Below are 17,168 nucleotides of genomic sequence, written 5' to 3'. Positions count from 1 at the left end.
TAAGAAGCAATCATTTAAATCACTCCTTTTTTTTTTTTTTCCAGAAGAGCAGTTTTAGTGATTACTTTCAACCTTTCCTCTCTCTTTACCTGAAAAAAAGGTTTCTATTACATTTTAACCAAGCAAGACCACAAATCAATCATAGTGACCCCTAACCAATATGACCTATTCAGGTGCATCACTTTTCTTTATGCCACAGACTGTAAGAGAAAATGACAAAACGGCGTTGTAATTGTTGAGCTCCCAAGCCTAACCCAGCCTTCTACATGATTCCTCTTACTATTGTTTCATTCATTAGAAAAAAATCCTAAGGATGAATTTAAGTAAATAATTGTAAAAAATAATGTCAGACCCATTTAGGTAATTTTCCTATGAAAATGTTAAAATATAAAACATCTAGAGAAAATATGATTAAAATGGGAAATCTATGGAATTCAAGTAGCTAGAAGAACACTCACAGCCTCTTTTAGTGAGTACAGAGAGGATACAATCTATCTAGCCTTTTATTTTAATTGAATATAAAAACCGCATTAGTCATGCGGACTCAGTTTATTCCTGCTCCTGCTTAGTTATTTGTGTATTTTATGATGCTGCACTCCCTAGGCTCTGTGGCAGAGTTACTTCCATGGCTCTCATGGCTCTTTTTCCTGTATCTCTGGTTGTATTTGATGTGTCAGGGTCCTGTGAGCACCATGTGGCTGTTCAATTTGTCTCCTGCCAGATGGAGAAGAGAAGCCAGGCAAATATTCTCCATGGTGGGAGCAGAGCCTGGTGGGGGACTTCTCAGTGGATTCCTTGTAATAAAGTGTAGATTTTTTAATGCTGTTTGTGTAGGAGCTATTAAAAATAAACTCCACATGACTGTTTCTTGCCCCTCAAAATTAGAAAGTTTATATGTAGACCGCTCATTTAGTCAAATGCAATTTTATGGAAGAAGTTATGTGACTTGACCTTATAAATGTAGTTCAATTAGGTAAATTGCTACTCAGCTTTTTACTCACTGAACATGGGCCTTCCATGCTGTGGATTTTTTTAATACCTTCCTGGTGTTAGATTTACTTGGGGAAAAATAAAGGAAGTCCAGATGTGTTTCTTCTATTATAAATATTGTGGACTTCATTTAATTAAAAAAATTCTTTCAGTTAAATATCAATAATGGATATAACAGAGAAACATTAGAATTTGCCAGGAGACATTATGAAGCTGTGGTTACTTCCAAAAAGAGTTAAATCAGATAACCAAAGGCATTTTGTTTTGGGGTGCTTCTTCACTGGATGGACAAACACTATACATTGCTGACACAGTATCCATCGATTTTAATAAAACATTTCCAATTTTGCATGTTCGTGTAGGCTGCTTGTTCCCAAGTGTATCTCTCGTATATTTAGTTGAGAGAAATAAATGCTCAATCAGATGAGGAATGTGCTTATTAAAAAGATAAATACATACCAAATATAATCGTAAAAGTTTGGCTTTATTCTTATAGTAATGCAAGGGAAAAATATAAGAGCCCAGAAGTTCTATTTATACTATGGATCCTCTAGCATGGAACTTTAAAATCACCAAACAGAATTTCTGCAAATACATGGTAGTACAAATTTCAGTAAAGAGAATCCCTAATATTTGCATTTTAAAAATAAATCCAATTTATGATTAATCCAACCTCAAAAAGATCTGATAACTACAAAAATATCAATTGAGATAAAAGATGCTTGTGGTTTTGTTTGTTTGGTGTATTTCAGCCTCTTCATGTCTCCTTTCTCTCCCCTCTGCCACCCTGTTTCTGCGCACAAGATACCACGTGGACCTCAGTGCAGCACAATGGCTCCCAGTTGACCAGGGTCAAAAACCCTGATGGAGAAAATGCGCGTGCCATGGTTTTCAAGTACACAGCCAACATGGACCAGCTCCAGGCTGTAATTTATCAAGCAGAGCACTGCCAACAGGAGCTGGCTTTCCACTGCAAGCAGTCAAGGCTTTCAGCTCACGTAGGTAAGTTCTCGGCTATCATGGACTCTCATCCCCTCCTGCCACCCACTCCTGCGACCCCTGACCGTGAAACTAAGCTCACAAAGTGCTTTCCCCGAGTGCAACAGCCAAGGTCAGCATGTGCTGCTCTTTGCTCAAAACCACGACTGTTCTGTAGTGTCCTTCCAGACTCATCTGGTCACCTGAGCAGTAAAGACCTCTTTAGGAGGCCTCAGGAATGCAGAGGATTCACCATGATTTAGCTGTACCTGGGGCATGAGTGCTAACCACAGTGTGGTTTAGTTTTCTGAAGAGGATTATTCCATGAGCTTCTTCCTCCTGGACTGAATGCAGTGATTAGTGTCTAGGGTAATTGTTCATTAGGAAACAATGTTTGTATCATACGATTCTTTCAGGACCCAAGACAATGAACCAACTAATAGTTGGTTTTTTATATCGAATCTACCCTTGAACAGTCCTTGTTCGGTTTGGCATCTTCTCCCTTTTCAGGATCTCATTTTGACAGTGTACCAAACCCTGCTTCCTTCATGGAAACTCTGGTTTTCTGGAGGCCGGCCAGCCCCTTGACTGATCAGGCACCTTGGCAGGTAGAGAAGGCAAGGTCCTTTGAGTTTAGGTGCTGAGCCTGTTGATCATCCACTGTGGAACTTGAGAGCTTGGGAACTGTGGAATCTTCTGAGTCTTGGGAGCTAGGACGACAATCTTGCCAGGACTTAACTGCACAACATATATAAAGTGCGTGAAGTAAATACTACTTATTCTCAGCTCTCCAGTTTTTTGAGGAATTAGTACTTATTGCTAGTTGATTTTTTGCCAAATAGATCACAAGCCAACAACTGTATGTTCTCCATTGAACAAGAAAAATAATTCCAGGGGAGAAAATCCGTTTAGTGGAATGATACGAGTTGGACTCTTTAACTAGGGAATACAAGACAAAAATGGAATAGTTCCAGAGTCAAACAATAACAGAGTCAGAAAACAAAATCACCTGGTAGATCAGGAAGCAAAAGCCATACATATTGGCATATGGTTTATTCCAGGACTTGGGCACACCTCAGATTGGTAGAGATTTCACTCATGGAAGGCCAGTGTTAACCCAGTAATTTGCCAGCGATTATTCCACCATCATATTTTCTGTATGAATACATAAAGCAGTTAGAGCAGCAACAAAAAAAACACAGTATTTAATTAGGGTTGGGTGATAAAGATGGAAAGAGAAAAGAATTTTAAGTGCATCAAACACATTTTGGAGAAAATAAGGGAACTTCATTATCTATGTTTGCTCAAGTTATATGCATCTGTTATATGCCGTCACTGGAGAATTTTTAATATAAACTGAATTTAGACAAATTCAGTACAGACCTGTATATTTCCAGAAGCTATTAATTAGGGTAGAGATGAGGGAAACAAATAGTGTAGCCTGACATTCCTTACAATTGTTGCACTCATTTGCAATTATATTATCTATAGGCACAAATGTGTGTGCAGAGCCTCCACGTTACCCTCCTGTGAAAGAAATAAAAACAGCCAAAGCCTTCAGCTGGAACCTTCATCAGGGTGTTGCACTGTGAGGAGAGCAAAGGTGACCCCAGTGTGGAGAGCATGAAGCTTAAGAAATGTATAAGGTCACTTAGGGAATGCCAGTCAAAATTGTTTCATTCCAAGATATTTTCAAATTATGGGACACTGAGGTTGTGCTATTCGTGGAATGAAAAATAAGGTTGGGCCACAGTTAGCAACCATTGTGTGGTGGTGTTGGGTTTGCAAGAGGGGTGGAGAGGATCAGCTGGGACAAAGGACTTGTTGGGGCCAGAGGGACATTTTGAGTCCTTCAACACCTGTGGGACCTCTGTCTCAGAGACTGAGCAGTTCCCGGGATATGCCCCTGGCTATCTAGAGAGGAGGGTGTATGACAGCAGGTTTTGAAATTTGGGGGAACTATTCAGCGCCTATATTCTGAATGCTAAAGTCCCTGAGCACTGCCATTGTGACTGGACAGAAGGACAGACAGACCGGGGATAAAATGTTTGAGAAAGTGGAGCTGCTTTCCCTGCTTATTGGTGTCCTTCTGCTCCCTGTCATTTCAGCTTCTCATTCTTCTTTGTGTTTTTCTTAATTATGTCTCATGCAAATTCTCTAGGATACTCTTAAGAAATCTTGAATGGAACCAAAGGCATTTTGTGCCTTTAAAACCACTGATTGTTTCTAATATTAATGAAGATGATGAAAAATTCAAATGCAAACACATTTGTGCATTTGTGTATAATGATTTCTTTGCTCTTCAGTACATGACTGAAAAAATACTGAATAATTCATTTTCCAAAATGGTGTTTTGAAAAATACCTATTAAATATCTGTCAAACTAAAGAGACCTTCTACCCCTTAGAGAAAAGTTTTCAGTGCATTAAAAAAAAAAAAAAAAACCTACCACACTTGGTAGTGATTTCTTGGCACACAACTCACTCCCTGTGCTGGCCATGGGTGGTAATGAATTGCAGTCGATATGTTTACAAGCTGAAGGGTTGTCAGCAGTAGCAGAGGTCTCATCTAGCAGGAAGCTGTGATGAGCAGTGGCAGTTGTAAGTTAGGGGCCAGCTGGGATGTAGTCCAGATGCTCCAAGGGGACCTGAGCGTGGCCACGGAAGTGTTGAGTGCATGGAACTGGGCAAACACCTTTGCAGAGCCCACTAGATAGGTGTCACTTCCGTTTTCCCTCCTGCCCTGATTCCTTGTCCACTCAGGAGCAGCTCCCCTTCCTCATTTTAAAAGGGATGGCCTGAACGCTTCCGTTTCTAATCACCTTCATTCCAGTGGGCTGCCCTGGGGCCTCAGGAGCCTCTTTAGCATGAATGCCCAGCCTCCGGCTCTCCCACTTTGTGTGAGTTGCACCAGTGGAAGACCCTGCTAAAGGACCCAGCTGTAGTTGACTCAGAGATTTCCTCCGGCACGAAGAAAGCTCCTTGATCCCTTTCTTTAGTTTCCAAGTAAAGAGCCAAGGTATTGAATATAAGAAAAACAAACACACACACCTCCAAGCAACTTTTAAGACATAGTAGGAAGTACCAGTGTTTTTAGCTAATAAATGAAGTGAATGAAATCCGTATCTTTGCATAATAACATTAAGTTCTTTCATTGGGGCATTTTATCATCTCAAACAGATTTTAGACTCAGTGTATGAATTAGTCTGGTTTTTATTTGATGAAAATTCTTTTTGGAATATTATTTCAAAATAAAGTTTATCATTGGATTGCACAAAAGAAAATTTAAAATAGTATGCTTGAATGAGTTAGTGTCTACTTGTTCATTTTCTGATACAAGCAAACAAGATGATAATACCTTATCTTGATATTAAAGTATTTTTAAACAGTTGACAGTCCTCTTAAAATTATCCTATTGAAGAATTTAAAATATGATCACTTCTACAATAGACTCTCTAGTTTATAAGTAGAGAGGACAGGAAATATATTGGGGAGGCAGATAGTGGGGGGAAAAGTAGGTGTCACCTTTCTCATACTTGTCTTTCAGATGGAACCCCACTGAGCTGGTGGGTTGGAAGAAGCAATGAAACACTCACTTATTGGGGAAGTTCTCTGCCTGATGCTCACAAGTGTACTTGTGGATTAGAGGGGAACTGCCTTGATTCTCAATATCACTGCAACTGTGATGCTGCCCGGAACGAATGGTGATTTCCACATGATTCTCCTGTGCAAGCTGTAATTTTTTTATTGCTTAAACTGTACCTTAGGCAGATATTGGACAAGATAGCATAATGAATAGATTAAGAGTATGCCCTAGCAAGTTAGAAATATAAGCTATGATGACTATGATGGAAATAATCTGAAATCCAGCGTGTTAAGCTAGGTATTTCTGTTTCCTTGTGAAAAACTGATCCTGTACATTTTGTTTTTGTAGTAAGATAGAATGGGAAAACCTGATTAATGCTTCCCATTCATTGGAAATAAAATAGAAGACTTCCAAAGGTTTGAGCGTAACCTGGTTAATAAGAATCTGTGGCTGACCTGGAGGAGTTTGCTGAACTCTCTCGCCTGTAGACATGGTTTAGGTGTCCACATAGGGGAAACCAGACAAGGTCTTGAGTCCATGGAAGGAGATAAATGGAACATAACCTCTCCATCCAGTTGGAGATCCTAAAAGTCTGCAATCCCAAAGAAATGGTATATGAGGACAAATAGTCCAGCTGGAGCTCTAAGTAGAAAAATAATAACTCCCCAAGAATTCATGTCTATGTATCTACCCTCACAGAGATTTAGAGGTAAAATTTATATTATCTGGGTGGTCTTTGAAATTAAACTGAAGTGGCCACAGTTTGGCAGCACCAGTAGCTCGCTGTAATTTATATGAAATGATTATTGGAACCCCTCCTTCCCAACACATCCAGGCCTCACAGGATTTTCACAGATAAAATGTAACCAAACACAAGTTCACAGTCTATTGTAACAAAACATCAGAGGAAAGAATCTACTTTGAGTGGAATCAGAAAAAAAATCAGAGAAGCCTGAATGACTAAAAATCACAATAATTAGAAACAACATAAAATAAATATGCTAGCTACTTTTAAAAAATAGAATTGAAACATTAGAAAAAATCAGATACTACTAAGATGACTGTGATGTATAAAAGAACCAAAAGAATGATTAAAAATGAAAACATCATTATTGAATGCAAACCTTGTTGACTCAGCTTTAAACAACAAGTGATCAGAAAATTGCTGAGCAGAAAACTAAATGACATGGAATACAGCAGAGAGAAAATAAAATGGGAAATATGAAATAGGGGCTAATAGCTGAGAAATTTCCATATTTGAGGAAATAGTGGATCTCCAAGAAGGATAAATAAAAGTAAATCCATAGCTAGACACATCATGGTGACCCTGAAGAAGACTAAAGAGAAAGTTAAAAACAGGTGGAAAAACAGTGTCTAAATGGGAAGAGAATTAGACTTCAGCAGACTTCTCCAAGACAGAGGTCACTATCTTCACAGTACTGACATCAAATAGTTGATAGGGTTTTATACCCAGCTGCTGTTCTCAAAAGTGAGGCTGAAATGAAGGTCCAGACAAACAGAGGCTGTGGACGTTTACTCCTAGCAGATCTCACAAGACAAACTTCCAAAGAATGGTGTTCAGACTGGAGGACAGTCAGTCCAGGAAGACTGTCTGAGGTGCAAGGAGAAGCTCAGGGTGAATATTTATTGGCATTAAATTGCTTTAAGTATATGCATTGAATATTAAGAGTAACCTCTAAACGACTAGAAATAGAGTGTGGAACATTCAAATCAATGGAGGGAAGAAAGAAAAAATGGTTTTTTAAAACTCCTATAATCCAAAAGAAGGTATAAAATGAGATTTTTTTTTAAAGAAGCATCCACAAGTTTGAAATATGGTCAAAATATGTGAGTATTCAGGCATAATAATATGAAGGGTCCACTTAAGTTCAGATATATATCATATTGAATTAAAAACATGTATATCTTGTTTGTACACCCAGAAATACTGAAAGTAAAATGGCAGAAATTTTTTTGACCTGGCAAATATTCAAAAAGTATATTTGTAGAAAAGTAAGCAAATTTTAAAAGTCTTGTTATAGACAAAAATGGTCACGAAGTAGTGGCACTTTTTATTTTCACCAAAAAGAACTAGCAATTCTACATTTGTATGCTTCTAATAAAAATAAACATGCTGCTAGAAGAATATGTAATAAAAAAGTTGCAAAAACAATAAAGAATAAAGCACCTTGGAATATATATAATAAAAATATGTAAGTCTTTTATGGGAAAGAAATCATAGAAGTTTTATTGAGAGAATTTAAGAAGGCCCTAGTGAATGGAGAGAATCACAACTGCCCTGGATAAGAAAACTACCTTTCTCCTAAATGAATTTATAGATTCCATTTAATTCTAAACAAATGCCAAATATTTGTTTAATTTTTTTGGACAATAACAAGCACAGTCTAAAATTTATGTGGAAAAGCAATGTATACAAATAGCTAAGACAATTCTAAAGATGAGAAACAAAGTGGGGAGCAAGTCCTACCAGGCAGAAAGATGTATTATAAAGCCCTAGTAATTAATTCAGTGTGGGTTTGCCAAAGAATTGAGCAAATGGATGAGTTGGAGCCCAATAGAGAACCTGGAATCTTTCAGTATATTTGCATTCTGGATGATAGTTATATTGTTAACAGCTCCGCTTTTGCCCAGACAACTATAGAACTTGAAAGTTGACCCAGTTTTTATCCTCTCTAGCTTTTCCAACAATACAGCATAGTCAAAGCTCTCTTTTGCCTCAACAAGATCCACTGAGAAACAATGAAGGGTACAAGGAGTGGGATCTGGAAGTTTGCTTACTGAATGTTTTAAAACTGTTGTGAATAATTATCCTGTTAGCTATGCAGTGTTTACAGAAGTGGGGGAAAAAGAAATGCTAAAAATTAGCCAGTTTTTAGCAAGTCTGCTGACAACTGCAAATTATCAATATCCTGCATAAAGTGTCAACAGTTGGGGATGACCTATACTTATATGGAAGTTTTAGATATGACGGCTAAAAATTCTCTGAAATTGAGCAAGAACATACTTTGCAAACAGTGGAGTGAAGAAGGCACTATTAGAATATCTGCTTAAATATATGCAAGATGCATTATGGTTTTCCTTATGTATCTACAGGACTCTGCAAACATTATTTGTGTTAAAAAAACAGAATTGCATAGCTTTCCTATTAAATATTTCTTCAAAAGTCAGCAATCCTTAATGAATAAAGTTAACTACTACATTTCCATTTTTCCTTTAAGATGCCCTGCCAAAATAGCAGTCACAGTGATTACACATTTATGTGTGATGTTTACCAGAGAGATCGATATTCAATATCAGGAATTAATTTGGAGGGTTATCCCCATGCTTATAATAAAATAAATTCCCAGACTGCCCCATCATGACCAGTGGCACCTTCTAGCGTGTTGCCCATCGTTTCTGTCACAAAGCAGAAGTGCATATGTGTGGAATGCTCCATCTGTGCTCCTCCATTACCAGGGCCCATTAGGGTAGGTAAAGCCATGATTTTTTTCTTTTTTCTTTTTTTTTTGTAGCCTGATGTTGGGAAATAATATGACTCAATGAAATTGTTTCTTAACCTTCAGGATATTTATTTCATATTTTTTCACATTACTTAATGCACTGTCACCTTACTAAAAATTTTTAACAGGATAAAATCTTAATTTTATTTTAACTTTTCTACCTTCAATTAAGATTTTGATGACTAAATAGAATTGGAATGACTGCATGTTCAGTTATTCAGATTTTTTTTTTTTTGCCACAAAACCGTTACATTGAACAATATGAATTTGCTGTGTTTTTGACCCTCAAAAGCTGCAGTTTCAAATGCTTCAACCTGTAAATACAGGTATGAGCGGTGAATGGATCACTGTTAGGAATTTAAACTTAAAAAGCTCTGTACATGTACAGGGAATCAGAGAGACAGACCAGACAAATCATTTTTTGTCCATAAGTGAGAAGTACACATGTAATTGAAGAATACTATAAAAAATCTGAGCACGTTGTAAAGTGTAGACAAAGCTCTTTACTTTGACCAGAGAAGAAGTTGGTGGCAAAGCCACCATACCCTCCCCCCCCCCAGGTCCTCTGGCTCCTACTGCAGTCCTTTTATAGTGGAATAATTGACATCAATGTTTGCTCATATATATGATAATATTATTATTATGTATAAAATCTGCTGGGTTTCCTTGGGGCATTAATGGCATTTTAATGCCCATATCCCCAGCGCATGGAATGTAGTAAATAAAAAATGTGCAGTTAGTGTTGGTGTAGTCAATAGATCATGACATTGTTGAAAAAACACTTTCCCATGCATTAGCCCATTTATTAATGTTAAGAGTGACTTGAATCATCCTTTCATCTTGACTTTAAACCAGCATTTTCTTTTATTTTTGCTTTTAAGTTTATGGAATCAACAAGTATGTGAATGCTGATAACCAAAATATGAATTTCTAAAAATTTAATGCTGAAATTCTGAGAATTGAAAACCTAAATCTTGTTGGTGAGGTATATTTCCATGAGAGCAGATTGCTCCTGTCTGTGTAAGTTCTGCCTGTAAGTTCTTTCTCGTGGCTAAATCTCAACGCGCTCTTAGCTGCTTCACTGCATTGAGAATGTGATCTGACGGCTGCACCCGTGGCCGTTTTTCTAGACCTGCCCACTTTATCCTCCATGATCGTAAAGATGAGTAATGGTTTCTGATTCTCAGATACTCAGATAGCATTGTATATTTACGAATTTAGCTTTATACCTCTTGACCTGTGATTTTTTTTAAGCTATTATTTCTTCTGAACATGTCCTTCAGAATAATGGTAAGGGTTTCCATCGTATTTGTTTCCTAGGACCAGTGACACCATCACCCTTTCCCAGAAGGAGCACCTGCCGTTCACGTGGATTGTCATGACAGAGCCCGACCGACCTCATTCTGAAGCAGCGTACACCCTGGGACCCCTACTCTGTTGGGGGGACAGTAAGTGGTGGCTAGAGGAGCCAACTTGACTGCTAATGATATGTGCTGTTGTTTTATGAGAAATTTAGCCGCATGGTTTCATCAGAGAACTGCCTATCCTGGTAATCTGTATTTCATTAGGAATGTATTAACGTATAAAATAAGAACTGAGTATTGTAAATGTAACTAAGAAAAATGAGAAAATTATATTATCTCTGTGTCATCTCTTATGGAGTATTTAAATAAGATTATTGTTGTGAAGATAAATGGAATCATCTAAAATTGCATTCCGCTTGGTTAGCAACCATTTAATATATGCCTTCTAAGGGCAAGTGGTGTTATTACTACTTTGCTGAGTGCAGTGATGACTAATATTGGCAAGATAATGAGAAAACAAGAGAACAGAGTCTGTAAAGCTTATCTATTCTTTAATGCCTTCTGGCAGTTCTGAATTCTGGCAATGACGAAACCTCAGTGCTTCTAACTCAGCTTACCCTTACCCTCCAACTACCAGTTGATTTCTTTCCTATAACTTCACTCCTCCAAAATAACTGAAATAAAATGCATGCACTCTATTTCCAGTCTCTAGAATATACTCCAGGAAGGTATCTCTTCCTTCACTCCCCAGAAACCACTCTTTTCCCGGTCACCTGTGACTTCTATTTTGCTAAATCCTGTGATTATTTCTCAGTCTTCATTTTAATTGCTCTGTCAATAACTTTGGATTTCTCTGATGATTCTGTCTTCTCTGATACATGTTATGGGTTGAATTCTGTTCCCCTAAAATCATGTTCAAATCCTAATGCCCAGTCTCGTGAATGTGAACTTACTTAGAAGTAGGGTCTTGAAGATATGATTAGTTAAGAGGAGATCTTAATCCAATGACTGATGTCCTCATGGGAGAGGGAAACTTAGACACAAACAGTCTTGAGAGGGAAGAACCCCATGTGGCAACAGAAGCAGAGACTGAAAGGCTGTTGTTGCAAGCCAAGGACTGCCAAGCACTGCTGGAAAAGACTAGAAACCAGAAGAGACAAAGGATTCGCTCCTCAGGGTTTCAGAGGCAGCGCGACCCTGCTGGCACCCTGAGCTCAGACACGCTGCCTCCAGAACTGTGAGACAGCACGTGCCTGTTGTTTGAGCTCACCAGGTGGGGAGGACTCGGCGGCCACAGCCCTCAGAAGCTGAGACAGAACACTTCTGCCCGCCGTGGCCGGCGCACCCCCGGGTCCTGGTGTGCCCCTTCGTTTCCTTCCTCCAGTCTTCTTTCACCTCCCGAGTGGGATGATGTTGGGGTGCCTCAAGGCCCTGTGCCCTCCCTTTTCTCTCTGTGACTCCCCCATTTATAGCTCACGCTCACCCCTCTTGCCTGACCCCAGACGCCTGCATCCACCTGGCCCTTCTGCACTTCCACTTGTATTTCCACAGCTTGGCAAAAAGATGTACCCGGTCTATTGTCTCTCTCAAAAAAAACCCCACAAAGCCCGTTCTCCAGCAACCCCCAATTCAACGTAGGGCAACACCATTCTTTCTTTTGCTCCTTAGACTGCGACTTTACCCCCATCTATAACTTCTCTTTTCGTCTCCCAGCACACATCCGTTCATCAGCAAAGTCTGTTGCCTCTAACTTCAAAGCTACATCCAGAATCGCAGAGTATCTTGCCACTTCCATTGCCACGTTTGTCTGGATTTTTGCAGTGACCCATAACTTGCAAATGCCTTTACCATTTAGACCTTCCTCCACACAGCAGCCAGAGAGGATTGAGTTGTGCCAGTCCTCTGCCCAAAACTCTCCAGTGATGCCCATCTCAGAGGCGAGGCTAAAGTCCTTACAATGCCCTCCCAGTGTCCGGCAGCCGTGGTGACCGATGAGTCACACAGGGCTCTGGTGGGCCCGTGGACCCTCCCTTGGGCTGGGCAGGAGTTGCTGCATGAGGGACTGCAGTGAAGAAATCCTAGTGCTTCTCAACTTTCCTATTGGAAACAACCAGATGGTTCATATATTAGATAATAAAATATTAAAACTTGGGTAACCAAAACATAGCAGAACGTATTAGTAACTGATTTTGACGGATGCTAGTATGAGGAATTTCTTCCTCACTCATAAAAATGCAGACCATGGTTCTGTTTCTAGATCAGATGAGGTAAGCACTCCCCACCCCATCTCTCCCACTGAATGCACCTGTTAAAATCTGGGCAGACACGTGATGGAGGTGTTTTAGGACTCTGAAAAGTAAACCGCAGCAGGCGGATCAGGGAAGAGAGCCAGAATTCCCCCTTGCTATTTTCCCCCAGCATTCACCAGCCTGCCCAGATAGGGCCATCAAGTTACAGAAGGAGAGAGCTCCAGGAGAAGTCCTCTAGCTTTGGCTAGAGAAGTGAGAAACTGAACTCCTAACCTCCCGAGTTAGTGCTGGAATCCCTTCCCCCCTCTTTCTGTTTCCTGAATTCTCGGTCACCAGGCACTCTGTGTCAGTGTCAGGAGCCCAGGAGAGCCTCCGCTCTGAGGGAAGGGAACCTCCGGCTCTGAGGAGAGCAGCAGTGTCTCGCAGGGAGGGGAAGGCTCGCAGTGCTTGTTTTCCTTCTCTCCCCCTTCACCACCCAGCACTGGGCATGGGTCCAGTTGCAGCAGTGCCCATCAGAGTACAGCAGAGTCAGGCAAATAGTATCCTGGTTTTCTGGTTGTCAGATTGAAAAGGAAACACTAGAGAACCAGAAAATACCTGGAAGATCCCAAAGAGGGAGCAGTGCAGGAAATCGAGGCTGTTAGGTTGTTTATGATGTCCTGGGCTCACTCCAGAGCTGCACATGTGTAAATCTGATCCTAATTAGCAGACTAAAGACTTTGAGGAGTGAGCCAGTATCCAGGACCCAGATCTGAATAGCTCTGCAAATGCTTTGAAAGCTGAGCTGGTGTTAGCGCTATGGCCCACACAAGGCAGGTTGGGACATGTGGCCAGTCCCAAACCAAGTCTGTAAAGAATAAATAAATCCCCATCCTCCATAGAATTTAAACAAAACCCAGAGTTTGGCAATGTAGTATTACGTTGTATAGAGATATTATGTAAGTATCCAAAATTACTTAGCACACCAAGAACCGGAAAGTTTCAGCTTGCATAGGAAAAGATGAACCACAGATACCAATGCCAACATGTCACAGAAGCTGGAGTTATCTGATAAAGGCTTTAAAGCAGGTACAAAGACTTCAACAAGTAATCATGAGCACTCTTTAAACAAATGGAAAAAGAGAAGATCTTAGCAAAGAAATTGTATGCTTATAGAAGAACCAAATAGAAATTTTCGAATTGAAGAGTACGATAACTGAAACAAGAAGTCCAGATGGTTGGCCAAGTAGCAGATTTGAATTAATGCAGGCAATAAACTTGAAGTAGATTGATAAAAATTATCCAATCTGAACAAGAGATAAAAGATTGAAATAAATGAAGAGAGCATCCAAGAATATGTTGGTCAATAATAAAAGATCTAGCATTTATGTAGTTAAAGTTTCAGAAGAAGACAAGAAAGAGTGTGATGTTGAAAAACTTTTTGAAAAAAAGGGCAGAAAATTTTCCAAATTTTGCAAAAGATGTAAACTAAAGATTAAAGAAATTGAATGAGCCCAAAATGGGAGAAACTCAAATTTCTCTGCAGATAAATTATAACTGACCTGCTGAAAACTAAAGTCAGTGAAAAAAATCTAGAAAGTAACAAGTGAAAGACAATGATACACTACCTAGAGTGGAACACAAATTCAGGTGATAGTGAATTTCTCATCAGAAACAGGGAGGCCACAAGGAATTGGCACATTTTTCAAGTGATGAAAGGAAAGAATTGTCAGTCAGAAATCTCTAGTCAGCAGAAACAGCCTTCAGAAATGAAGGCTAAATGAAGAAATTATCAGATGCAAAAAAAAAAGCCAAGAACTCACTGCTATCAGGCCTGCTTTAAAATAATTTCAAAAATATACTTTGCAGAGAGAAGGTAAAAAATATCTGAAGGAACCTTGGAACATAAAGAATAAAAAAAATAGCAACAGAAATGGTAAATGCCTGAGGAAATACAATAGACTATTCTCCTATTGAGTTGTTTTAAAATACCTGAGGGTTGACAGCAAAATTATAATATCTCTTTGAGTTTTAACTCAAGTATTTATAATACAACATATTGAGGATCTGTAAGCTAAAAACTACCAAATGCTGAAGAAAGCAATTAAGGAGATCCAAATAAATGGAGAAACAAACAGTGTTCACAAATTGGAAGGTTCAGCATAGGAAAAGATGTCACTTCTTCCCAAATCGAGTCGACACTTCAAAGAGGATATAAGAATGACAAACACATGAAAAGCTGTTCAGCACCATTAGCTATTAGGAAAATGCAAATTAAAAGCACAATGAGATAACAGAACACACCTATGTGAGTTGCTGAAATTTAAAAAATGCTAACAATACCCAGTGCTGGCAAGGATGTGAAACAACTGGATCACTTGTGCATTGCTGAAGAATGAAAAATCGTGCAGCCATTCTGGAGAACTGTTTGGCAATTTCTTAATTTAAACATAGGCCTACAATATGACCCAGAACTTCCACTCCTGGGGATTTACCCCAGGGAAATGAAAGCTAATGTTCACACAAAAACCAATACCCAAATGTTTACCACAGCTCAATTCATAATTGCCAAATCTGGAAAATTGTGATCAGGTGGTAAATTGTATGGACATCCATGCAATGGAATACTTCCCTGCAATAAAAAAGAATGTACGTTGATACGTGCAGCAACAAGAATGAGTCTCAAAAGCATTATGCTGAGTGAAAGAAGCCAATCTCAGACTCCACTGGTATGACATTCTCAATGTAGGTCCTGGTTGCTAGGGGTTAGGAGAGGGGGATGGCGAAACTATGAAGGGATAGGCCAGCAAGAGGAAGTATTTTTGAGTGATGGAACTGTTCTGTATTTGGATTTTGGTGATGATTAGACAAATCCATGAATGTATTAAAGTTCACATCACTGTACACATCCCCAAAAGCATTTTACTCCATGAAAATTTAAAAATTAAAATGATTTGAACAAAGTTTTTTAAAAAAATCATAAGCCATTTCCTTAGCAGTCATCTCTAGTTAGTTGGAGTCCTAAATAATCTTAATCATCTAGAAACTTAAAATCATCAGAATAATCATTATTTAGACATTCATGTCAGGTTGGTTACATGTTCAGAACAAGCTCAAAATGAAGGTTTATATAGATGATTAATGCATTTAAGGGTAAAAATACTAGAATTATAAGATAGAATGGTATTTGTCTCATTTTGTTGTGGTTTTCACCGTATTTCTTTTTTTTTTTTTGGTAAACAGACTCATTTTGGAATTCCGCTTCCTTCAATACTGAGACATCATACCTTCACTTCCCTGCGTTCCGGGGCGAGCTGAGTGCCGACGTGGCTTTCTTTTTTAAGACCACAGCTTCCTCTGGGGTGTTTGTGGAGAATCTGGGGATCACAGACTTTGTCAGGCTCGAGCTGCGTGGTGAGTCATCCTCTGTGTAAAAGCCACCTGGCACTCAGGACAGTAACTGGCAATACACCCTTAAGCTGATGGAATTCCTGATACATTGGCTGCTTCTTTTATCAGTTGCATTACTTTATTAAACATTAAATTCTATGACTTTAAATAACAATTTTAATACAGAGAAAAATTATGATTCATCACATACATGATAATCTGTTATAATTATTGTGCCACTTTAATTCTAACTGCACGCACGCAAGGTCATACAGCTAATGGGTCACCATATTATGAAATTATTTGACTGAATTACCTACTCAGATTGTTTATTCATTCACCCAAACCTTAGTTTCTTACTTTCAGAATTTCATGTAGTTCTTTTTAAATTATATGATGCTTTAAACCACCTTTTAAATAAAAATGATTATACATATAAGGCCAGGTAGGATGTTATTTTTCTGTCTGTAAGTATATATCCCTACTACTTAGGGCTTAGAAAGATGAATAATAAATTCTTAAGGATGAATATGTTAAAATTACTTTTTTTCCCCTCCAGGATATAAGTTTATTTCCCCCTCTAACCCCAACTCAGATGAATGTTTTTCTGCACCAGTTTCAGTTTCCTTTCCTAAGGCGCATCCATGGTGCTTTTCTCATGACTACTCAAAAATGCTGTTCTTAAGTCTACTCGAACTTCTCTCCCCCATGAACTAACTGAGCACCAGTCACCTCTACTATTTCCACCTCCTGCGGAAGTGACCTTCTCCTTCGATGTGGGGAACGGGCCCTGTGAGGTCACCGTGCAGTCGCCCACTCCATTTAACGACAATCGCTGGCACCACGTGAGGGCAGAGAGGAACGTGAAAGAAGCCTCGCTGCAGGTGGATCAGCTCCCCCAGAGGACACAGCCTGCCCCCTCTGACGGGCACGTCCGCTTGCAGCTCAACAGCCAGCTCTTCGTTGGTGAGTGCTGTGAGGGCAGAGACGGGCCGGAGAAGCCACAGCTGTGGAAGTAGCAATGACAATGGCTACTACTACTATTAGCTGTATTCTCTAAAAGCTTCATATTGAGTATTCAAGAGCTCCTTCCATAGGTGTTATTGTCCCAGTTGACAGATGAGATGATGGCGGCTCAGACAAATCTAGGGACTTGATCCTGAAACCCAACT

At 39.3% G+C, this 17,168-nt stretch overlaps 1 protein-coding gene across 1 annotated transcript in view; it reads left to right on the top strand.

Annotated features, from left to right (window-relative positions):
* Positions 1-17,168, top strand: part of LOC101419803 (contactin-associated protein-like 3) — a 124,826-nt gene that overhangs the window by 45,316 nt on the left and 62,342 nt on the right. Inside the window, 5 exon segments of the mRNA XM_071216561.1 lie at positions 1,795-1,992; positions 5,515-5,671; positions 10,395-10,522; positions 15,850-16,020; positions 16,744-16,962. Of these exon segments, the coding sequence (XP_071072662.1) occupies positions 1,795-1,992; positions 5,515-5,671; positions 10,395-10,522; positions 15,850-16,020; positions 16,744-16,962 (873 nt within the window).

Source organism: Dasypus novemcinctus, chromosome 8 (genome assembly GCF_030445035.2).
Source record: "Dasypus novemcinctus isolate mDasNov1 chromosome 8, mDasNov1.1.hap2, whole genome shotgun sequence".
NCBI classification, from domain to species: domain Eukaryota; kingdom Metazoa; phylum Chordata; class Mammalia; order Cingulata; family Dasypodidae; genus Dasypus; species Dasypus novemcinctus.
This window is presented reverse-complemented; position numbering and strand designations above follow the sequence as displayed.